Raw genomic sequence first — 25031 nt, forward strand, 5'->3', positions numbered from 1 at the left:
AGGCTTGGTGCGAGGAGCAGGAACAGGCCGGGCCGGGCTGGCGACGCGCACCGTAGGCTTGGTGTCGAGGGGCAGGAACAGGCCGGGCCGGGCTGGCGACGCACACCGTAGGCTTGGTGCGAGGAGCAGGAACAGGCCGGGCCGGGCTGGCGATGCGTACCATTACGCTTGGTGCGGGGAGCAGGAACAGACCGGACCGTACTGGGGACACACACCACTGGCCCTACGCCGGGATCTGGAACGGGCCGGACCGGACTGGTAACACACCCCAGTACCTCTCGCCGTGCCTCTACACCTTCCTTCCCCTCTTTGGGTGGCCCCCGTAATCTGGCGGCCTCCTCTGCCAACCTCCCAAATCGCCCTGTGGCAGCCTCCTGCTGCCCAGTCGCCCATGCCGTGTGCCCCCCCCCTAAAAATGTTTTGGGGTTGCCTCTCGTCCGTCCGACGACGACACTGTTGACGCCGTTGCTCCTCTCTCGCCAGGCCTTAATCTTAGCCCATGGCCCTTTTCCCCCGAGCATGTCCTCCCAGGACCACCCTTTGCCCACCTGGGCCATCGCCAACCTCTCCAGCTCCTTTCCCGGCACTTCCTCCCATGTCCAGGCTGCCTGCTCCTGGACACGCTGCTTGGTCCTGGTATGGTGGGATCTTCTGTCACGATCGTTAGACGAAGTAGACCAAGGCGCAGCGTGATGAAGGAACATATTTATTATCTTTAGTGATAATACAATAACAACAAACAACAAACGATACGTGCAGTCCTAGGGTTAACACAACCAACACGGAACAAACCAAACGGAACAAGATCCCACAAACACTAAGGGAAAACAGACTGTTTAAATATGGTTCCCAATCAGAGACAACCAGCAACAGCTGACACTCGTTGCCTCTGACTGGGAACCACTCTGGCCAACATAGAAATACAACACATAGAACTACAACACAGAACTAGAACACATAGAATCTACACACCCTGGCTTAACATATAGAGTCCCCAGAGCCAGGGTGTGACACTCTCTCGCCCTCCCTTTGGCAAATCAGGCCATAACTCGATCCTCCTGCTTCCTGCTTACAAGCAAAAACTCAAACAGGAAGTACCAGTGACGCGCTCAATACGGAAGTGGACCGATGAAGCGGATGCTAAGCTACAGGACTGTTTCTCCAACACAGACTGGAATATGTTCTGGGATTCATTCGATAACATTGAGGAGTTTACCACATCAGTCACCGGCTTCATTAATAAGTGCATCGACAACGTCGGCCCCACAGTGACTGTACATACATAACTCAACCAGAAGCCATGGATTACAGGCAACATCTGCACTGAGCTAAAGGCTAGAGCTGCTGTTTTCAAGGAGCGGGACACTAATCTGGAAGCTTATAAGAAATCCCATTACGACCTCCGACGAGTCATCAAATAGGCAAAGCGTCAATACAGGACTAAGATCGAATCCTACTACGCCGGCTCTGGCGCTCGACAGATGTGGCAGGGCTTGCAAACTATCACAAATTATAAAGGGAAACCCAGCCGCGAGCTGCCCAGCGACACGAGCGTACCAGATGAGCTAAATGCCTTCTATGCCAGCTTTGAGGCAAGCACCACTGAACCATGCATGAGAGCAACAGCTGTTCCGAATGACTGTGTGATCTCGCTCTCCGTAGCCGATGTGCGTAAGACCTTCAAACAGGTTAACATTCGCAAGGCTGCGGGGCCTGACGGAATACCAGAACGCGTACTCTGAGCATGCGCTGACCAGCTGGCAAATGTTTTCACTGAAATGTTCAACCTATCCTGTAATACCAACTTGTTTCAAGCAGACCACCATAGTCTCCGTGCCCAAGAACGCCAAGGTAACCTGCCTAAATTACTATCGCCCTATAGCACTCACATCTATAGCCATGAAATGCTTTGAAAGGCTGGTCATGGCACATCAACACCATCATCCCAGACACCCTGGGAGCATGCTCCCATCCACATCAATGGGGCTGTAGTGGAGCGGGTCGAGAGCTTCGAGTTCATCAGTGTCCACATCACTGAGGAATGAACATGGTCCACACACACCCACAGTTGTAAAGAGGGCATGACAGCGCCTCTTCCCCCTCAGGAGGCATGGGCCCTCAGATCCCAAAAAAGTTTTACAGCTGCACCATTCAGAGCATCTTGACTGGCTCCATATAGTACGGCGACTGTAAGGCACCAGACCGCAAGGCGCTACAGAGGTTGGTGAGTACAGCACAGTATATCACTGGGGCCGAGTTCCCTGCCATCCAGGACCTCTATACCAGGCGGTGTCAGAGGAAGGACAAAAAAAAATTGTCAAAGACTGCAGCCACCCAAGCAATAGACTGTTCTCTCTGCCACCGCACGGCAAGCGGGACCAGTGCACCAAGTCTGGAACCAGCAGGACCCTGAACAGCTTCTACCCCCAAGCCATAACACTACTGAACAAGACTGCCAAATAGCTCATAAAATGGCTACCTGCATTGACTCTTTTTTTGCACTAAGTCTCTTGCACTGACTATGCACACACTGGACTCTACGCACACACTCACACATACTTACACTGGCACCCAAACACATACATACACACTACATACGCCCATACACACATAACATGGGCACACATGCATACTGACATCACACACACACACACACACACACACACACACACACACACACACACACACACACACACACACACACACACACACACAAACACACAACACACACTTTCACAGTCACCACATACGCTGTTGCTACTGTCTATTATCTATCCTGTTGCTTTGTCACTTTATCCCTACCATTATGTACATACTGTAGCTACCTCAATTATCTCTTAACCCTGCACATCGACTCGGTACTGGTACTCCCTGTATTTAGCCATGTTATTACCTGGTACTTCCTGTATATAGCCATTTTATTACCTGGTGCTTCCTGTTTTTATCCATGTTATTACCTGGTACTTCCTGTATATAGCCATGTTATTACCTGGTACTTCCTGTATATAGCCATGTTATTACCTGGTGCTTCCTGTTTTTAGCCATGTTATTACCTGGTACTTCCTGTATATAGCCATGTTATTACCTGGTACTTCCTGTATATAGCCATGTTATTACCTGGTACTTCCTGTATATAGCCATGTTATTACCTGGTACTTCCTGTATATAGCCATGTTATTTTTGCTTGTGATTGTTATTCGTTATTCCTCGCGTCACTATTTATTTATATATATATTATGTTATCTTTAACTCTGCAATGTTGGAAAAGGCTCTGTAAGTAAGCATTTAGTCTACACGTGTTGTTTACCAAGCATGTGACAAATAACATTTGATTTTATTCCAGCTATGTGTAGCTTTCCAACAGGTATGTAAGTGGCTATCATTCCAAACCAACATAGGATCTATGCAGTGCAGTTTATGTAGCATAGCCTGAATTAAGAATATATACATATATGGATGAGCGATGTCAGAGCAACATGGACTAAGATACAGTAGAATAGTATAGAATACAGTATATACATTTGAGATGAATAATGCAAGATATGTAAACATTATTAAAGTGACTAAGATACCGTACAATAGAAGTGTGGCCTTACCTGCCAAGTAATGCCTTCTCTCCCTCCCCCTCCCCCATCTGCCTCCCCCTCTCTCCCCCTCCCTCCCCATCTCCCTCCCCCTCCCTCAATCCCCATCTCCCTCCTCCCTCCCTCCCTCCCTCCCCCTCCCCCATCTCCCTCCTCCTCTCTCCCCATCTCCCCCCCACCTCCCTCCCCCTCCCTCCCCTATCTCCTTCTCTCCCCTCTCCTCTCCTCTCCCCCTCTCTCCACCTCCCTCCCCTCCCTTAAGTGTTAGGTCACAATGGACACGTGTGTTGTCTCTATGTAACGTGTATACTGTTTAAACTCCTTCATGCCATGTCAAATGAAGCAGCAGCCCATCAATTAGGGTTGGCTTAGTGTTGTACGAGGAGATTAAGGATAAATCCCAAATGGCATCCTATTCCCTATATGGTGCCATTTGGGATACAGCCTAACATGACCTTTGGCTGCTGGGAGCAAGGGGTCACAGATAAAAATAGTTTAGGCTTGCTCACATTTTGGCCAAGAGAAATTAGAGTCAGCTAGAGATGACGCAGCAAAGATTAGTATTGAACTACAACATGGAGCGTGATGTCACTACCTGAACTTGTGAACCATTCTGTCAGTCAGATGGATGGGGTGGCGTTTATTCATGTTTGTCCCATGACAATGTATTTTTTTTTATTGAAATAAAAGCATGTGCTGCTCTCTTTATATATCCCTGTTTGTTGGCCCTAGATTAAGGTCATTCTTAAATTAATAATCACTTGATTTGATGACATTTATAGTTGACTTGGTGTGCATCCCAAATGGAACCCTATTCCCTATATAATGCACTACTTTTGACCAGGGCCCATAGGGCACCATAAAGTGAATAAGGTGTGTTGGAATGTGGTCTTGATGACACATATTTCAAATCAATCTCTTATGACTTAGTTTAAACAACTTGACAAGGGCACTGACTGTAGTTTATTTGGGTGTCTCTGATAGCGTTTGAGATTTGAGGTGCTAAAGTTAGTTCATCCATCCTTCCCCCTTTAAGAATCAGAGTAAGAGAGAGAATGTTAAAAGACGAGAGTGGTGTCCAAAGGGTCCCAGCAGAGCGGGGTCTGGCTCCAGAGCCCCCAGTGAACAGACTGCGTGATCGGGCTCACACCACCACAGCTCACCACCTGTCCCAGCGCGGTCACAGCTCTGACCCTGCCACCTATCAAAAGACTGCCCCCTCCTCTCAGCCCTCCCAGCCTGCGTACGTCCACGTCCCAGACCACCACGCCTCAGTACCACACACCCACACATCAGGCCCTGCCATGGGCCGCCACGGTACCAACCAGCGGACCCCCATGGACCACCCGGTGGTGGAGGTGGAGCCCCCGAGGAGGAGGGTCAGTGCCGACCACATCTACACGACCCACAGGGAGACCCACAGGGAGGGCAGGCAGGCGCCGAGAGAGGAGGTCCTCACTGAGGGTCTGCTAAAGAGCAGGAAGGCCGTGCTGCCCTCGGAGATCCGCCGCAGGGAGAAGAGCGTGGACGACCCCCAGAGAGGGGAGCCCCAGCGGGTCCCAGGCTGCTGCCAGGACGACTCTGCCACCTCAACCGGCATGGAATGGGGGAGCTATGGCATCGGGGGGAGGAGAACCAGTCGGGCGGACTCAAAAGAGTGGGAGACTAGGCCTCAGGACAGGGACCAGCAGCAGCAGCAGCACTGGTCCAGCCACAGCCAGGACAAAGAGGAAACAGGTCCAGCCAGGCCCATGGAGATCTCTTCCCACTCCAAGCCCAGACAGCAGCAGCTACAGCAGGCCCCTCAGCCTCTCCACCAGCCTCTCCACCAGCCCCTCCGCCAGCACCAGCAGAGCCAGAGTCAGCCTGGGCAACAGAGAGGCAGTGACTCGGCCGTCTACCTCCAGAGTGGCGCCTCCCTCCACCAGGCCAAACACAGTAGCATGGAGCCAGCCGGGCCGCGCGGGCCCCCCAAGCCCAAGGTCCGCACACGCTCCATGTCCGACATCGGCGTGAGCCAGCGCCCGGCTGCCTACAGGAGCATGGAGAGGGCAGCAGCCAGCAGAGAGACAGCCACTGCAGCCCAGCTGGCCAGGGAGGGAGGGGTGGCGGTGGGGGTGCTGCACAACGGGGAGGTGGGAGCCCTGGACACCAGGGTCTCTGTGGCCCAGCTCCGACACTCGTACCTGGAGAACGCCAACAGGAAGCCGGAGCTGTAGGTGGAACAGCATGGCTACTGACTCTTTAATCAGTTTGATGTGGTTAATTACCTAACACTAATGTAGACTGTCATCCTAATATGAGGCTTGAGGGGTTTGAGGCTTGAGGGGTTTGAGCAGTATATTGCATAGTCAAACGTGATATCAAGAGATCTTCTAAGCCTTTATGAGGTGTAATTTACTATTTGTTTAGCCACCTGCTAGGACATTCTGTCATTATCAGCCTGTTGGGCAAACGTGAGTGGTTTGTTGCTGCATGTTGTGCTGCTGACAAAGTCTCTGATTTTGGGGACAGATATTTTTTTTGGTGTGATCGTGCTGTGTGACTTCAACACCTCTAACCTGGATTGCTGTGGAAGACGTACTAAACGCATCATCAATATCAAACTGCCCTTGCCGTTTGTTCTCTCAATATTATTCTCCTTTTATGTTGCCGTCGTCGCTATATCCATCCCTAATCACAACCCTAAAAGAGAGCCGACTAAAGTAGAGCTAACTGCCATGGAAGTAGATCCGGCTGCTGGGAGCGCTGATCGGGAGCGTGGTGCGGCACGGAGGCCGCGGCGCTACATCACCCCAGGAGACAACCGCAAGTCCTCTGAGAGGTTTAGGACCCAGCCCATCACCTCTGCAGAGCGGCTGGAGTCTGATAGGTGAGAGTATTAGGACACAGCCCATCACCTCAGCAGAGCGGCTGCTGGAGTCTGATAGGTGAGAGTATTAGGATGTAGCCCATCACCTCAGCAGAGCGGCTGCTGGAGTCTGATAGGTGAGAGTATTAGGATGCAGCCCATCACCTCAGCAGAAGGGCTGGAGTCTGGTGGGTGAGAGTATTAGGACTCAGCCCAGAGCGGCTGCTGGAGTCTGATAGGTGAGAGTATTAGGACTCAGCCCAGAGCGGCTGTTGGAGTCTGATAGGTGAGAGTATTAGGATGCAGCCCAGAGCGGCTGTTGGAGTCTGATAGGTGAGAGTATTAGAACTCAGCCCAGAGCGGCTGTTGGAGTCTGATAGGTGAGAGTATTAGGATGCAGCCCAGAGCGGCTGTTGGAGTCTGATAGGTGAGAGTATTAGGACGCAGCCCAGAGCGGCTGTTGGAGTCTGATAGGTGAGAGTATTAGGACGCAGCCCAGAGCGGCTGCTGGAGTCTGATAGGTGAGAGTATTAGGATGCAGCCCATCACCTCAGCAGAAGGGCTGGAGTCTGATGGGTATTGAAGGCCTGAGTGACTGGATAAGGTCCACAGAATACGTTTGGTAAAATCACCAGTGGGTGTGATACATGGTGGAGGCTAGATTATTTTAAAGCTCTCTGTACTTGGATTATTTGTTCTCTTGTGGGTAATTTTTTGTTCTCTTGTGGGTAATTATTTGTTCTCTTGTGGGTAATTTTTTGTTCTCTTGTGGGTAATTTTTTGTTCTCTTGTGGGTAATTTTTTGTTCTCTTGTGGATACATTTTGGTTATCTTGTGGGTAATTCGTACTGTGCCTCATAGCAAAAGACCACTAGTGAATTGTGTCTTTGTTTTGTTTTGTCCTCAGGTCTCGTCTGAGTCCAACAGAGCTACAGAACCCAGAAGGCAAGTTTCAGTGGAGATGATTTGCTTCATTTAGTTACAAATAAAACTATTAATTAAAAAAAAATCTTAATTAGCCACGTTGCTCACCATCTAACAGCACAATGGTGGATGTCAGGGATTTGTTGAAGTGAACGATAGATAAACTTGCCTAGATGAATTGACTGTGTCAGGCAGGGAAATACACACACACGTTTCACATAAAGTTATGAATATAACTACTGTTCCCTGAAGGAGGGAAAAGAGGTATGGGGGTCAAACTCATGAGAGTGTTGGCATCCTAGCAATATGACAAAAAAATAATGCCATTCTGCCAAAACTTTAATCTCTAGGTTTCCATCCAATTTGCGTCAGATTCTCATGTGAATATTCTAAAATCTGCATAAAACAATATGCGCATTTTCCCACCAGAGATGTGTTTCCATCAAACTGCTCTAGCCAACAGCTCACACATACAGTGTGGGTAGGCTACCTACATTATGAGATTATAGATATTAGAGATTATAGATCATTATTATAGATAAGAGCGTTATTATTTGTATTTGTTAAACAGCAGCCAAGCATCGATCATCATGTCACCAGAATAAGACCTTCGATATTTATTGGAAAGCAGCATCAAGCTCATCACCTTGCACTTTCACCACCCTGTGAAGTTCATCACAATTTATTTAATCTGTAGCCTAATAAACTGAAGGCTTTCCCGAGTCGTTGCGGGAGGACCACACAACATATCGCGTGACTCCAAATTCACTTCGATATGATGGTTATTATATCAATATTTGCCCATGAAGGCGTTTCCACCGCCACTTCTTGCATAATTAATTTTACAGACACAAAAAGATCCCACCATGTCGAACACACAAATTGTCTGTCAGCATTTATAAAATTGTACCGGCATTTCATGTTTCCATCTGCCCAGTTGTGACTTTTTTCATGGGTCAGGTAATTGATGGTTGGATGGAAACGTGGTTTATGTTGTGAACTGACATTGACATCAATGTTATGCCCTTCCTTTTTAACAGCTAACGAAGAAAAGCTTGATGAGAGAGCTAAGATGAGTGTGGCTGCTAAGAGGTCCCTTTTTAGGGTACAGTGTCTGCCTTATCTACATTTAGGGCCGGTTTCCCGGACACAGATTAAGCCTATTCCTGAACTATAAATATATTTCAATGGACATTCTCCATTGAGCCTGCTTTTCAGTCCAGGACTAGGCTTAATCTGTGTCCAGGAAACCAGTCCATATATTATGTTCCTGTTGTTTTATGTATGTCGTTGATGAGCAGAGATTTACTCCGTAGGACTGTTCCTCTTCGGTGTCTTTCACAGGAGCTAGAGAGGACCACAGATAGCGTTCCCAAACCACGGTCCCAAAACCCCGCCGTGGAGAGGCGTCAGCGACGAGTCCAGGACCGCGTACACACGCAGCCTATCACCAACGAGGAAGTGGACATCGCTCACACGTACGTCACCCTCTGATCATTACTGAGCGCCAGTAAGGTCATTTTGTTAACAAAGCAAGGGTTCAAAAATTGGCTTTAGGGCAGTTGGTGAATAGAAAGTGATAGTTTCTCTGTGTCACGATCTCTTAGCTCTCTCTCTCTCTTAACTCTCTCTCTCCCTCAACTCTCTCTTAACTCTCTCTCAACTCTCTCTCTCTCTTAACTCTGTCTCTGTCTCTCTGTCTCACTGTCGGTCTCTCTGTCTGTCTGTCTGTCTGTCTGTCTGTCTGACTGCTTTATCTGTCCTTGTGTCTGTCCCCTCTTTTCTGGACATATAAAGTGGCCCTGCTATGTCCTCACAAACGGTGATGGTCCACTCCACAGTAGCACCTATCCCCAGCCCCACTGTAGTCAGCACCATCATGACCAGGTACAGGTGACTGCACTGTGTGTGTGTGTGTGTGTGTGTGTGAGAGAGCACTGGACATAGGTTTACCTAATTGATATCCAATTAGAGCAAAACTTTTTTTTTTACATTCCATTCAGCTTACAATTGGCTTGCTCCATTGCATGGAATGTACTGTTCATCCGTGATTAATATGAAGATATTATTGATTGATTCATAGGGTTGCAAAATTCAATCAAAGTTGCCCATCCCTTCTCTAGGGCTTCTCTAGGGCTACAGGTTGAATGTATTAGGCAGGCAGCTGTCTGCTCTACAGTGCCTTCTGCTGTTGGTTGTGTTCAGTTGTCTCACATTACCTTGCTGCTTTTGCTAACTCACTCACCTGCTCCTTGCTTGTTACCCAGGAATAGCTGTGTGAACCAATGACGTATATAAACCCTGAATTTCTGATGCTACGTATTGGCCAATGAGAGGCTTTGAAGCCACCGGTCGACCATTTTGGCACTCCCTAGTAGGAGCAGTCCTCCATAGGAATGAATGGTATTCTACAGTATTTCAATAAAAAGTTTATAGGACAAAATGACATGTATTTAAGTATTGTTTTTGTAGTGGGGACACTAACATTAGTACTCTCTAATAAATACTTTAAGGAAAATGTTTTATAAAAAATAAAAAAAGTTTAGCTCACATAATATAATTCAAAAGTATGCATTAAGGTGTCTGTAATAGAATAAACATGTCAAAAAACGAATGTCAACATTAATAAATGCATTTCTATATCTTCCAATATATCCTTTTACAATTGAGGAGGAGTACCAAGATGGCTACGCGAAGGCTTCAATACATCGCCCCCTGTCAGTCATCTAGGGTTTATACACATCATTTGGTAGAACCTCATAGACAGGTTGGTTGTTTAGCAACCGATGTACCAGATCATATGGGTTGAAAAGTTGTTGTTTTTCTCAGACATTAATAAACTATTCCAGGTGAAATCCAAAGGCCATAGCCTTCTTGCTAGATTGATGAATACAGCCATAGTAAGTTAACTAGCTAATATTTTTGCCACATTAGCATAGACATGACATCAGTCAAAATACCTCAAAATAAATCACGGTATCAATAACAAGATACAACGAGCTGAAACAAACCACCTACAATTCCCCACAAGGCAGCTTCTTGTCATTGTTACTAGCTATCTGACCGTTCAGAATCATAACAACGCACACCTTCCGGCCACATCGATGTGCGCGCATAATTTCCATGACGTTGTCAGCCAACCCGTCTATAGGGGGAAGAAGCTTGTTTTGACACAATAGATTCTTGACTTGAGTACCTTTCAACTCTTTTTTTCTCAGCATCACTGCTTTCACTATTGTTTATACTCTTAAAGGGATAGTTCACCCAAATTACAAAATGACATTTGTGTTTCCTTACCCTATAAGCAGTCTATGGACAAGGTCATGCAGAAATCCATGCTTTGGTTTTGTTTACCTGGCCACTGTCTCCAGATGTCATTTTGTAATGTGGGTGAACTATCTCTTCAAGTTCATATGTTGAAATGTGTCACACGTCTTGTGATGCTGGCTGAGGGAAGAAAGGTCAAAGGTGAAGCCAGTTAAAGCTCAGTGCATGGTCAGGTTCCCGTTTTGGGGCGAGCGTGTAGCACCCGGTTTGTTTACCGACCGAGGATAAACTTAAGATGTTGACAGAACCAACCATCCATATCCTCTACTACAGATGGTCGACTGCATGAGCAGCGTGATGAACGACTCAGTGTAGACGACAGACATCTACTTATAACTGCTGTTGCCATGGCTGCATCCTGATTCTCCACACAAAAGTATGCACTTGCCAATGCTTACACCATCCTGACCACTGCGCTCTCGACCAATCCTGTGCTTTTAAATCCATGACAGGGTGTGTGCAATTGCAAGGGGGTGTAGAATCGGGATGCAGACCATGCTTTGATCAGGAAGTTCAGTTGTTTACCTTGATGCTGTTCACAGGATACATTTTTTCTGACTATTAACAATGTCATTTTAACAGAATGTGTTTGACTAATTACTCACCCAGCATGTCAACATTCTCTAGAGATTGTCCTTCAATTGTACAGTACAGTACATGCATTACATATGGCCCTGCAGCTGTTACCATAGCAGCACAACCTGCACTCATTATCCCCTGTGTGTGTATGTGTGGTTCCTCCTCCCAGCTTGCAGGAGGCGTCACAGCGCGGCTCCAAGTTGTGGCGCATGGGGGAGCAGGAGAGGGAGAGGGAGGCCCAGCCGAGGGAGGCCCAGCCGAGGGAGGCCCAGCCGAGGGAAGCCCAGCCGAGGGAAGCAGGAGAAGGACCAGGGCCTGAGGGGATGATGGAGGATCTGGGTCCAGATGAGCCTGACCTCTCCACTCTCAGGTATAGGGAGACAATGTGCTCAACTCCTAGGCTGCATTCCAAATGGCACCCTAAGCCCTATACTGTATAGTGCACTACTTTTAACCCGGGCTCATAGGCCCTAGGGTGCCATTTGGGACACAGCCTTACTCTCTTGTGTAAACAAATGAAAGGGTGCTTGGAGCCCAAAAGTAGATCACGTCAAAAATGATTTGCAAAAGATCTGATTTGATTGGTCAAAATATCAATTAGTGGCAAAATACCAGAATTGGGCTGCCTGAGTAAAAGCAGCCTATTTAGGGAATGAGGTGGCATTTGGGTCGCACACACTGATTTACATTTCCTCTCCTGTCCCAGCCTGGTGGAGAAGATGGCCATGTTCAACCGGCTGTCCACGCAGCCCTCCAAGCCTGCCACAGAGGGGGCCGGGGCCTCCAGGGTGGACACCCGCCAGCGTAGGGCAAACTCCCGCTTCCAGACCCAGCCCATCACCCAGGGAGAGGTGGATCAGGTAGGGCAGGGGTGAAACTCATTCCACGGAGGGCCGAGTGTCTGCAGGTTTTTTGTTTTTCCTTTCAATTAAGACCGAGACAACCAGGTGAGGGGAGTTCTTTACTAATTAGTGACCTTAATTAATCAATCAAGTACAAGGTTTGAGAGAAAACCCGCAGACACTCGGCCCTCTGTGAAATGAGTTTGGCACATGTGGTAGGGAGTCAATCAATCAATCAATCAGTCAATCACTACTGTTGTTATCCATCACCCAGGTAGAGGTGGATAAGGTAGGGAGTCCTGCCCCTCTTCCAGCCCAGATAGAGCCTCTCTTCACCAGGGAGTTTATGGGCTTCTTCCCTCTTGCTCTTCAACACTGCAGCCTCTAGGTGTCGCACAAGTCAAGGAGATGTGGCTGTTGTACAAACCAATATTTAATTTCTGAATTGGTTCAAATTACGTTTAGGGTTAAGGGTGGTTGCCCTGTTGGAAGGTGAACCTTCGCCCCAGTCTGAGGTCCTGAGAGCTCTGGAGCAGGTTTTCATCAAGGATCTCTCTGTACTTTGCTCCGTTCATCTTTGCCTCGATCCTGACTAGTCTCCCAGTCCCTGCCGCTGAAAAACATCCTCACAGCATGATTCTGCCACTACCATGCTTCACCGTAGGGATGGTGCCAGATTTCCTCCAGACGTGACGCTTGGCATTCAGGCCAAAGAGTTCAATCTTGGTTTCATCAGACCAGAGAACCTTGTTTCTCATGGTCTGAGAGTCCTTTAGGTGCCTTTTGTTGCTTTTACTGAGGAGTGGCATCCGTCTGGTCATTCTACCATAAATGCCTGATTGGTGGAGTGCTACAGAGATGGTTGTCCTTCTGGCAGGTTCTCCCATCTGCACAGAGGAACTCTAGAGCTCTGTCAGAGTGACCATCAGGTTCTTGGTCACCTCCCTGACAAAGGCCCTTCTCCCCCGATTGCTCAGTTTGGCCCGGCAGCCAGCTCTAGGAAGAATTATAATGTACCACCCCCTCCCCTTTTGCCCTCAGAACAGCCTCAATTCTTCGGGTCTTGGACTATACAAGGTGTCTAAAGTGTTCCACAGGGATGCTGGCCTATGTTGACCCCAATGCTTCCAACAGTTGGCTAGATGACCTTTGGGTGGTGGACCATTCTTGATACAGACGGGAAACTGTTGAGCAAGAAAAACCCCGCGCAGTTGCAGTTCTTAGCACAAACTGGTGCGCCTGGCACCTACTACCATACCCCGTTCAAAGACACTTCAATCTTTTGTCTTGACCATTCACCCTCTGAATGTCACACGTACATAATCAATGTCTCAGTTGTCTCAAGGCTTAAAAATCCTTCTTTAACCTGTCTCCTCCCCTTCATCTACACTGATTGAAGTGGATTTAACAGGTGACATCAATGGAATATAGCATTCACCTGGATTCACCTGGTCAGTCTACGTTATGGATGTTTTGTATACTCAGTGTACATGCTTTCCATTGAGAAAAATGAATGCTTCATTGATACTTTATTATGAATGGGCTAAATGGGAAAGTTTGGAGGCTATGACTTGTGAATTATGGTATTATTTATATGACAGGTTTATGTTGTTGTCTGAATTTAGAGTTGGCGATGGTCCATGTTTGTTTTTTCTGACTTAACTTGGACAGCTGTCCTCCTTGCTCTGATTCATCTGTTCTGACTGCATGCTGTCATTTCCTAATTTCCTCCCTCCCTCCCTCCCTCCCTCCCTCCCTCCCTCCCTCCCTCCCTCCCTCCCTCCCTCCCTCCCTCCCTCCCTCCCTGCCTCCCTCTCCCTCCCTCCCTCTCCTCCCTCCCTCCCTCCCTCCCTCCCTCCCTCCCTCCTCCCCCTCCCTCCCTCCCTCCCTCCCTCCCTCCCTCCCTCCCTCCCTCCCTCCCTCCCTCCCTCCCTCCCTCCCTCCCCCTCCCTCCCTCCCTCCCTCCCTCCCTCCCTCCCTCCCTCCCTCCCTCCCTCCTCCCTCCCTCCCTCCCTCCCTCCCTCCCTCCCTCCCTCCCTCCCTCCCTCCTCCCTCCCTCCCTCCCTCCCTCCCTCCCTCCCTCCCTCCCCCTCCCTCCCTCCCCCCTCCCTCCCTCCCCCCTCCCTCCCCCCTGCCTCCCTCCCTCCCTCCCTCCCTCCCTCCCTCCCTCCCTCCCCCCTCCCTCCCTCCCTCCCTCCCCCCTCCCTCCCTCCCTCCCCCTCCCTCCCTCCCTCCCTCCCTCCTCCCTCCCTCCCTCCCTCCCTCCCTCCCTCCCTCCCTCCCTCCCTCCCTCCCTCCCTCCCTCCCTCCCTCCCTCCTCCCTCCCTCCCTCCCTCCCTCCCTCCCTCCCTCCCTCCCTCCCTCCCTCCCTGCAGCTGCAGAATGGAGGCGGGGTCAAGCTGGAGCCGCTGTCCGCCTCCTTGGTCCGCTCTGTGGCATCCGTCACCTCACAGGTCTCGGTCGCCACGGTAACCACAGTGACCTCCGGTGGGGGTGACCACTTGGGGAAATCTACGGCCGTCCCCTACAACCCCCCTGCCCCCACCACTACCACCCCGGACAGGGGAGGGGTGAGGTATGTCTTTCTTTATATTTTAACAGTTATAAACTGTGTCAAATAATTCAGCCTTCACTGCTATTAATACTGTGTATTGTTGCAAAATTGAAATAAACCTCACTGTCATTCTCACTCTCTCTCTCTCTCTCTCTCTCTCTCTCTCTCTCTCTCTCTCTCTCTCTCTCTCTCTCTCTCTCTCTCTCTGTCTCTCTCTCTCTCTCCCTCTGTCTCTCTCTCTCTCTGTCTCTCTCTCTGTCTCTCTCTCTCTCTCTCTCTCTCTCTGCATCTCCCTCTGTCTCTCTCTCTCTCTCTCTCTCTCTCTCTCTCTCTCTCTCTCTCTCTCTCTCTCTCTCTCTCTCTCTCTCTCTCTCTCTCTCTCTCTCACTCTCTCTCAGGTACTTCAACCTGACCCAAGGTGGAGACTCCTCCAGTGTCCCTGAACCAGATATGTACTCCCCTGGCCATTCCCTGTCAGAGCAGCAGCAGGCTCACAGCAGAGGAGGCAGAGACAGAGGAGGGGCTCCTGGAGCCGGTCGCTCCTTCACTGGCTACAGAGAGAGAGAGGAGGAGGAAGATGTGTGGGGAGGAGCGGCCAGAGAGGAGAGGGAGAGCCGTGGTGGTAGTGGTCCTGGAGGCAGGGAGAGCAGAGACAGCAGGCAGCTGCAGGATCAGCCCACGGCCCCAGAGCCACAGCCCCAGCCTCCTCAGCCTCAGCTGCGGCACGCCAGCGGTAGCCACGGAAGAGGTGAGTTACTGGTGGAGCCCAGACAGCACAGAGAGAGAGACAGAGAGAGACAAAGAGAGAGAGATAGAGAGACCGACAAAGAGAGAGCTAGAGAGAGAGACAGAGACAGAGAGAGACAAAGAGAGAGAGACAAAGAGAGAGAGACAAAGAGAGAGATAGAGAGAGAGCTAGAGAGAGAGACATAGAGAGAGAGCTAGAGAGAGAGACAGAGACAGAGAGAGAGCGAGACAGAGACAGAGAGAGAGACAAAGAGAGAGAGACAAAGAGAGAGTGACAAAGAGAGAGAGAGAGAGAGAGACAGAGAGAGACAGACAGAGAGAGAGAGATAAAGAGAGATACAGAGAGAGAGAAATAAAGACAGAGAGACAGAGAGACAGATAGAGAGAGAGACAGAGAGAGAGAGAAAGACAGAGAGACACACAGCTGCAGCACAGAGAGACACACAGCTCAGAGAGACACAGAGAGACACACAGCTCAGAGAGACACAGAGCTGCAGCACAGAGAGACACACAGCTCAGAGAGACACATAGCTGCAGCACAGAGAGACACACAGCTCAGAGAGACACAGAGCTGCAGCACAGAGAGACACACAGCTCAGAGAGACACAGAGCTGCAGCACAGAGAGACACAGAGCTGCAGCACAGAGAGACACAGAGCTGCAGCACAGAGAGACACAGAGCTGCAGCACAGAGAGACACAGAGCTGCAGTACAGAGAGACACAGCGCTGCAGCACAGAGAGACACAGAGCTGCAGCACAGAGAGACACAGAGCTGCAGCACAGAGACACACAGCTCAGAGAGACACAGAGCTGCAGCACAGAGTGACACAGAATGCAGCACAGAGGGACACAGAGCTGCAACACACAGCAGACAGAGACAGCACATGGAGCAGAGAGAGAGAGAGAGAGAGACCCTCCATGCAGACAAACCACTGAACATCATAGACACCGGCTGAGGCTGGGCATTAGATACCATGTGAAAATCCTTTTAGTCTGAAAGGGTCTGAGCATTTGAACGTGTGTGTGTGCTTCTTTCTCTGTGTGAGATGAGTATTGATTTCACTGTGGATTTTTTATAATGCATTGTGTGTGTGTGTGTGTGTGTGTGTGTGTGTGTGTGTGTGTGTGTTTGTGGGCATGCATGTGTGTCTGTTGCTTTCTTCATGTCTACACAGACGCGGAGCACCCCAGTGTGTCATTAAGAACTGCCATAACAGTGGTGTCGTCCAGGAGTGTTTCTCACAGCTCCAGTACCCAGCAGCAACAGAAGATTCAGTCTTTCACTCAGCCTCCCCAGACTCTGCCCAAGCCTTACACCCAACAATCCCCACAAACTCCCCCCAGCCCCAGCCCCAGCCCCAGCCTTACTCTCATCCACCACAGCACCAGCACCACCCCCACCCCCAGCCCCACCACCAGCCCCACCCCCACCCCCACCTCCAGCCCCACCTCCAGCCCCACCCCCACCCCCAGCCCCACCACCAGCCCCAGCCCCACCCCCAGCCCCACCCCCCAGCCCCACCACCAGCCCCAGCCCCAGCCCCAGCCTTACTCTCATCCACCTCAGCACCAGCCCTTCAACCAGGCATGTCCAGCACAGCCCCAGCCCAAGCCCCAGGAAAGGGAGAGGCGATTCACCCAGCCACTACCCAAGCCCTACTCTCAGCTAACCCCCCAGACTCAACCAAACACCCAGTCCTTCTTCCAGCCGCCTTCGCCCCCTCCCCAGACCACTCCCCAGACCCTACCCAAGCCCACATCTTTCCCCCCGCCCCTGGTCAAGTCCCAGTCCCTGCATCTGGACAACAGTGAAGACTTCACAGAACACAGTGTCTCCGACCTCCTCTCCCCCACCGAGGCAGACCTCTCAGAGATGTCCGCCAAACAGATGTCCATCAAGGAAAGGTGAGTCTGTGGGGGTGGCTGGTTATATAACGACTACATAGTACCACAGTCTAAGTCATAATACCCATAACTGGTTATATAACGACTACATAGTACCACAGTCTAAGTCATAATACCCATAACTGGTTATATAACGACTACATAGTACCACAGTCTAAGTCATAATACCCATAACTGGTTATATAACGACTACATAGTACCACAGTCTAAGTCATAATACCCATAACTGGTTATGTAACGACTACATAGTACCGCAGTCTAAGTCATAATACCCATAACTGGTTATATAACGACTACATAGTACCACAGTCTAAGTCATAATACCCATAACTGGTTATATAACGACTACATAGTACCACAGTCTAAGTCATAATACCCTCATAATACACTCTTAGAAAAAAGGTGCTATCTAGAACATAAAAGGGTTCTTCAGCTGTCCCTATAGGAGAACCCTTTGAAGAACTTTTTGGTTCCATTTAGAACCTTTTTAGGTTCCATGTAGAACCCTTTCCACAGAGGGTTCTACCTGGAACCCAAAAGGGTTCTACCTGGAACCAAAAAGGGTTCTCCTAATGTTCGCAAACTTGTTTGATTCACGTTGTTGTCTCTGTGAAAAGCTTGATAATGTTAAGAATAGGAGACTGAATGAGGCAGTGTTGAATGAGTTTCTGTGTCCTTGTGTAATATAGGTGTCTGCCTCTTGTACCTTTTTGAGGTGATGGGGATTTATTTCTGGCCACTGTGCGTTTTCCTGTTCTCTCTGTTCCTGGAGAGAGGAGAGTCAGGAGGAGGGCTGCAGTCTATACACATCCTAAATGGCTCCCGATTCCCTTTAAAAAAAGTATGAAAATGTATGAACTCACTACTGTAAGTCGCTCTGGATAAGAGTATCTGCTAAATGAAGTATATTAAATAAATTCATTATTAATTTAAATTAATTAAAATGATAGAGCACTACTTTTGACCAGGGCCCATAGGTCAAAAGTAGTGCACTATATAGGGAATAGGGTGCCATTTTGGATGCATCCTTAGAGATTTAGCTAATTCTGGACAGTTTTACAGCATAGTAATGCTGCCCTCATTTTGACCCTCTCAGTGTGGTGACTCACAATCACAATTAGAAATGATGGGTATACCGTAGTTTGCATCAGCCTCAAACCAGCTACTATTGATGCAGTCTCTGGAGCAGACTCAGGGTGCTCCGCACACTCCAGCGGCTGTAAGAAGACACTACTGTTGATGTACAGTAGAAAGCCATCTACCCTGAGTCTTTTGAAGTTGCGTTTTGCCAGTCCATCTTACACCACTATCCCTCTTAGGCCTGGGTGCCGTTGTGTGGCAGTCCACCCTACACCACTATCCCTCTTAGGCCTGGGTGCCGTTGTGTGGCAGTCCACCCTACACCACTATCCCTCTTAGGCCTGGGTGCCGTTGTGTGGCAGTCCACCCTACACCACTATCCCTCTTAGGCCTGGGTGCCGTTGTGTGGCAGTCCACCCTACACCACTATCCCTCTTAGGCCTGGGTGCCGTTGTGTGGCAGTCCACCCTACACCACTATCCCTCTACTCCGTTATTATTCTGCTGCTGTGAGAGTTGTTGTTGTTGTGTAGTGAGGAGGAACCTCTCTCTCTCTCTCTCTCTCCCAGGCTGGCCCTGTTGAAGAAGAGTAATGAGGAGGAATAGAACTGAGACTAACCTCTCTCTCTCTCTCTCTCTCTCTCTCTCTCTCTCTCTCTCTCTCTCTCTCTCTCTCTCTCTCTCTCTCTCTCTCTCTCTCTCTCTCTCTCTCTCTCTCTCTCTCTCTCTCTCTCTCTCTCTCTCTCTCTCTCTCTCTCTCTCTCTCTCTCTCTCTCTCTCTCTCTCCCTCTCTCTCCCAGGCTGGCCCTGTTGAAGAAGAGCGGCGAGGAGGACTGGAGGAACAGGATTAATAAGAAACAGGAAGTGATGAAGGTTTCTTTGACTGAGAGACACTCCACAGTACAGGGACAGGGATGGGAGGCAGCGCAGATCTACAAGAAGAAGGTGAGACGTTACCTAACTAGCTAACTGCACTACTAGACCACTGTAACACTAGACTTCACATTACCTAACCTAACTAGACCACTACAACACTAGACCACTACAACACTATGATGCTAAATACTGTATAGCTCTGCTCCTTTGTGGGGATTCACTGATGATGCACTAACCAAACATGTTTTATACTGTTCCATGACTTCCATCATAACTCAACCCATTGGAGTGTGTTTAGATACATTTGTGTTCATTGTTTTTTTGTTTGTTTTTACTTGTGCGTTAAGTAATCTTATTGAAAGGTGTACTGAATGCCACTTGGCACTCTTTTCTGGTTGCCATTTAAAGGGGCCTCTCATGTTTTTGATGTGAGGGTGCCTTACATTTTCCCCCTGCCATTGATCAGCCCCATCTGCTTCAGTGTGAGATCAGCTCAGCTCAGTGGTCCAGTGCCTGGCGGTAGGTCCCAAATGGCACCCTATTCCCTATATAGTGCACTACATTTAACCAGAGTTTGACCACAGCTCTATGGACCCTGGTCAAAAGTAGTGCACTATATTGGGAATAAGGTGCCATTTGGGTCAGAACAGCCCTGCATGGAGCATATGGGGCCAGTCTCCCTGGGGAATTAGCAGTCTGGGGTCTTTGGAGAAATCCCTTGTCTACTTCAGACCGTGACAAGATCAAGTCAAAATTTCACACTGATGGAAGATTGAGTTTCACTTAAACTAGCACTTATGCTTCACCAAGAGCTCGTTTTACAATATGTGGTGCTACAAAATGGCATGTATTTTTTACTGTACAGTATTATATTGAATAACGTAAAGGTCTCGTTTAACTCAGTATTAAACCTTTGATTGAAAGGGGCAATCCGCAGTTGAAACAATAACGCAGTCCCCCCACTGTTTCGGTAAAAAGCTGAGGGATGGGGCTGGAGAAAAGTAACCACTCTCAAATTCATATATGGACTGACCATCCATGATATCAAAAGTATAGTTTAGCCATGTTTTGAGGCTATACAGTGTTTGTTTACATTTACTTTGCTTACAAATATTGAAGTTCTGATGGGGTACGACAGTTGAACTAAGCTCATGAGGCATTTATAGGTTATATTCTTCAAGAATCAATGGGTACAGAGCATTAATTTATAAGTCCAAAAATAGATGTAGCAACTGCTAGTTGCCCCTTTAAGTGCATTCATTCAAAAGGAAAGGAAAGGAGAGGAGACGAAAGGGGAGGAGAGGAGAGGAGAGGAGAGAGGAGAGGAGAGGAGACGAAAAGAGAGGAGAGGAGAGGAGAGGAGAGGAGAGGAAAGGAAAGGAAAGGAGAGGAGGCGAAAGGAGAGGGGACGAGAGGAGAGGAGATGAAAGGAGAGGAGAGGAGACGAAAGGAGAGGAGAGGAGAGGAGACGAAAGGAGAGGAAAGGAGAGGAGACGAAAGGAGTGGAGAGGAGAGAAAAGGAGAGGAGAGGAGGAGAGGAGAGGAGACAAAAGGAGAGGAAAGGAAAGGAGAGGAGAGGAAAGGAGAGGAGGGGAGAGGAGAGGAGACAAAAGGAGAGGAGAGGAGACAAAAGGAGAGGAGAGGAGAGGAGAGGAGAGGAAAGGAGAGGAGGCGAAAGGAGAGGGGACGAGAGGAGAGGAGATGAAAGGAGAGGAGAGGAGAGGAGACGAAAGGAGAGGAGAGGAGACGAAAGGAGAGGAAAGGAGAGGAGACGAAAGGAGTGGAGAGGAGAGAAAAGGAGGAGAGGAGAGGAGAGAGGGAGAGGAGAGAGAGGAGAGGAGAGGAGGAGAGGAGAGGAGACAAAAGGAGAGGAGAGGAGAGGAGAGGAGAGGAGACAAAAGGAGAGGAGAGGAGCGGAAAGGAGACAAAAGGAGAGGAAAGGAAAGGAGAGGAGAGGAGAGGAAAGGAGAGGAGAGGAAGGAGAGGAAGGAGAGGAGAGGAGAGGAGAGGAGAGGAGAGGAGACAAAAGGAGAGGAGAGGAGACAAAAGGAGAGGAGAGGAGCGGAAAGGAGCCAAAGGAGGGGAAAGGAAAGGAGAGGAGAGGAAAGGAGAGGAGAGGAAGGAGAGGAGGGGAAAGGAGAGGAGAGGAAAGGAGAGGAGAGGAAAGGGTTGGAAAGGAGAGGAAAGGAGAGAAGAGGAGAGGAAAGGAGAGGAGAGGAAAGGAGAGAAAATGAGAGGAGAGGAAAGGAGAGGAGAGGAAAGGAAATGAGAGGAAAGGAAAGGAAAGGAGAGGAAAGGAGAGGAGAGAAAAGGAGAGGCGTGGAGAGGAAAGGAGAGGAAAGGAGGGGAGAGGAAAGGAGAGGAAAGGAAAGGAGAGGAAAGGAGAGGAGAGGAGAGGAAAGGAGGGGAGAGGACGGAGAAGAGAGGAGATGAAAGGAGATGAAAGGAGAGGCGAGGAGAGAAAAGGAGAAGAGAGGAGAGGAGAGGTAGGGAGAGGAGAGGAAAGGAGAGGAGAGGAAAGGAAAGGAAAGGAAAGGAGAGGAGAGGAGAGGAGAGGAGAGGAGAGGAGAGGAGAGGAGAGGAGAGGAGAAGAGAGGAAATGCTGAGACACTAATCAGTTCAGATTATATTTAAAACAGAGACACTGACTTCTTGGAATAATTGAATGGCCCCTCCTTTCTGTTAATGATGCACCACATTGTGTTGTAATCTGTGTTAAATCCTGTCTGTTTGTGGACTTAATACTTAATGTTAAATCCTCCCGTTGATCACACTTCTTATGAGCCTCATGTTCCAGGAGCAACAGTAATGGGTTGGGGCTAAGGTTGGAATTGAAAGATTTGGGGCACTACGTCTACTAGCCCAGGTCACATTCTACTAGCCCAGGTGACATTCTACTAGCCCAGGTCACATTCTACTAGCCCAGGTGACATTCTACTAGCCCAGGTCACATTCTACTAGGCCAGGTCACATTCTACTAGCCCAGGTCACATTCTACTAGCCCAGGTGACATTCTACTGGCCCAGGTTCCAAAATACTGTATATGCCATGTGATATTTGATAAGACAACATTTCGGGCTCGTTTCGCACATTTTCTACTGGCCCGGTCTGAAAAGTACTAGCCTTCTCCCTTCTCTGAACGTGCCCTGTGTCCCCCCCCCCCGTGTTGTGTTTCCCATGTCTTCAGGAGGAAGGGATGGTTATTGATGATTTTGCTGCTGTCACTGTGTCTGAGCAGCTGTGGGTAAGACCTGACGACGGTGCTGTGCCAAGGCCCATGGGCCAACGGTGGTCCACTGAGCTCTGTGTGAAACCTGCTGCTTCTTTTCCTCTCATGTGTTCTGTTGTTCACTGCTCTTCAGTGTTGCTGTGGTCCAGGGTTGCAACATTTCCATCATTTTCCAAAATTTTCCAGGTTTTCCAGAAATCCCGGTTGGAGGATTCCCGGATTTAATCCTGATTACGGGAATCTTCCAACTGGGATTTCTGGGAAACATTTTTGGGGAAATGAAAGGAAATGTACAACCTTAGTTCTGTTGTTTACTCCTGTTCAGTGTTGAAGTGGTCTGATGCTAACCTATTGTACCTCTGCTGGTTTGTGGCTGTGGTCTGATGCTAACCTATTGTTCCTCTGGTGGTTTGTGGCTGTGGTCTGATGCTAACCTATTGTACCTCTGGTGGTTTGTGGCTGTGGTCTGATGCTAAACTATTGTACCTCTGGTGGTTTGTGGCTGTGGTCTGATGCTAACCTATTGTACCTCTGGTGGTTTGTGGCTGTAGTCTGATGCTAACCTATTGTACCTCTGGTGGTTTGTGGCTGTGGTCTGGGATGCTGCTGATGAACTATGAACTCCTTGGCTTGCACTTTATGCTTGATTTGAAGTCAATATAGCTACGCTATTGTGTTCAGAGATAAGATGCGATGTGTCTGTTGCTACGATGCCGCCAGTCACCGCCTTTTTTCCCTGCTCAAAATGGCAGCTTTTTGAACCGCACACTGCATGGTAGTGACAGAGAGAAACGTGATTCATCAAAAGCATATAATATTACTGTAAGTCAGTAGTGACTGAACAAAATATCAAACACATCAAACACATGGTTCCCATGAGTTTGATACTGCTCCATTCCAGAAATGACTATAAACTGTCCTCCCCTCACCAGCCTCCACTGTTGCATGTCATTGCATTTCATGTGAGGTGTATGGATGTGAGGGGCTCAGGTGATGCTGTAGATGTTGTCTCCCTTTCTTTAAAGGGGAAAATACATTGTGAACCAGCTAAAGATTTGACTGGGGGACCCTCCCTCAGTCTGCTTCAGCCCTGGACCCCCCATCATGACTTCAGACTTGATTTATCCAAAATAATCTCTGTGAGTTGTCTTTCATCAGTGTGTCGCTCTGCTCTGGGTCTCTGTCACAACTTGTGTATGATCATTTCTGGTTGTAAATGTTATGGTAACTCTCCTCTTGCCTGGCTACCCAAACTCCTTGCTCCGGCCAAACGCTACGCCACGCCCACGGACGTTAGTTTCTTCTCTGCAATGAGTCTGGATCTGAGTACCTCCCCGACGATTTCTAGAATGGAAATCCATTCTAGACCATCTGATTGGTTGGGCCAGAGTCAGAACACACGTGGGTAAAGTGGCATTTAGAAAATTCGTCATTGTCTTTGATACTCTGATTGGTTGGAGATGATCCAATCGCTGATGACTTTGTTTTGTACAACACTCGTCATTTGACATCAACACAAACGACTTCATTGATGGCAGTTTCAGACTGAAGCATGTAGCGAATGATAGAGCAGCGGAATAATTCAGTTTGAGTCGCCAGGCCATCTCCTCAGCATCCTTTCTCCAGCATCCCTCTGTATCTCTGCCTGACTGTCACTTTCCTCCCTATTTTCCACGTCAGCGGTGGCTGGAGGACGAGCTCATAGTATTGGCTGGAATGGAATGAATGAAATGAAAACCATGTGTTTGATACAATTCCATAAATACCATAAATTCCATAAATTCCATAAATTCCATGAATTGCATCAATTCCATCAATTCCATTAATTCCATTCCAGCCATTACTATAGGTAAAGTGACACCAGCCAACACTGATCCACATCTCTTCTTCTCTTATGCACTTATCCAATCACCTCTGTCCTAATGAATATGTCTTATCCAATCACCTCTGTCCTTAGGAACCTGTCTTTTCCTCCACATATTCTCCCCCCATCTCCCTTGGTCATAAGTGCCAAGTTATTGACCCTCACAGTCAGGTAAGAACATGCACCTGACCTGCCATGCATGTTTCACTGTTCTGCCTGGTACTTGGGTTGCGTCTTAAATGGCACCCTATTCCCTATATAGTGCACTACTTTTGTCAAGGGCCCTGGTCAAAAGTAGTGCGCTATAAAGTGAATAGGGTGCCATTTAGGACGCAAAATAGGTCTTCCATTATCCCGTCATGCCTGTCACTGATAAGGACTGGTTATATGTCTGTCTTGTGTACACATGATCGCCTCTTGAACACCTCCCCCTATTCCTACTCATCCTACTCCTCTTTCTGCCCTACCTCTTGGTTTTTGTGTGAATGAGAAGTATTGGTCAGACTGAATACTTATTCTACAAAGACAAAGCTACTGTACTGTGTTGCTTTCATTTCCAAGGTTTTGTGGTTTTGATCAAGTGGTACAGGCCATTTGGGACACAACCACAGTGACCTGTTACACATAGTCCTTACTGTACAGCATCTGAACCTATATGTGTCGGTGTGTG

The 25031-nt window shown here is 48.7% G+C and overlaps 1 protein-coding gene across 1 annotated transcript in view; it reads left to right on the plus strand.

Moving 5' to 3' along the window:
* LOC121534463 (supervillin) overlaps positions 1-25031 on the plus strand; it is a 91510-nt gene that overhangs the window by 36175 nt on the left and 30304 nt on the right. Inside the window, exons 7-19 of the mRNA XM_045206056.1 lie at positions 7343-7380; positions 8400-8464; positions 8704-8837; positions 9157-9246; positions 11435-11635; positions 11972-12125; positions 14483-14682; positions 15060-15409; positions 16584-17313; positions 19193-19337; positions 22456-22719; positions 23325-23636; positions 24455-24532. Coding sequence (XP_045061991.1) covers positions 7343-7380; positions 8400-8464; positions 8704-8837; positions 9157-9246; positions 11435-11635; positions 11972-12125; positions 14483-14682; positions 15060-15409; positions 16584-17313; positions 19193-19337; positions 22456-22719; positions 23325-23636; positions 24455-24532 — 2761 coding nt within the window. The remainder of the gene's footprint in view (positions 1-7342; positions 7381-8399; positions 8465-8703; positions 8838-9156; positions 9247-11434; positions 11636-11971; positions 12126-14482; positions 14683-15059; positions 15410-16583; positions 17314-19192; positions 19338-22455; positions 22720-23324; positions 23637-24454; positions 24533-25031) is intronic.

The sequence above is a fragment of the Coregonus clupeaformis genome, chromosome 21, assembly GCF_020615455.1.
Source record: "Coregonus clupeaformis isolate EN_2021a chromosome 21, ASM2061545v1, whole genome shotgun sequence".
Taxonomy (NCBI): Eukaryota; Metazoa; Chordata; class Actinopteri; order Salmoniformes; family Salmonidae; genus Coregonus; species Coregonus clupeaformis.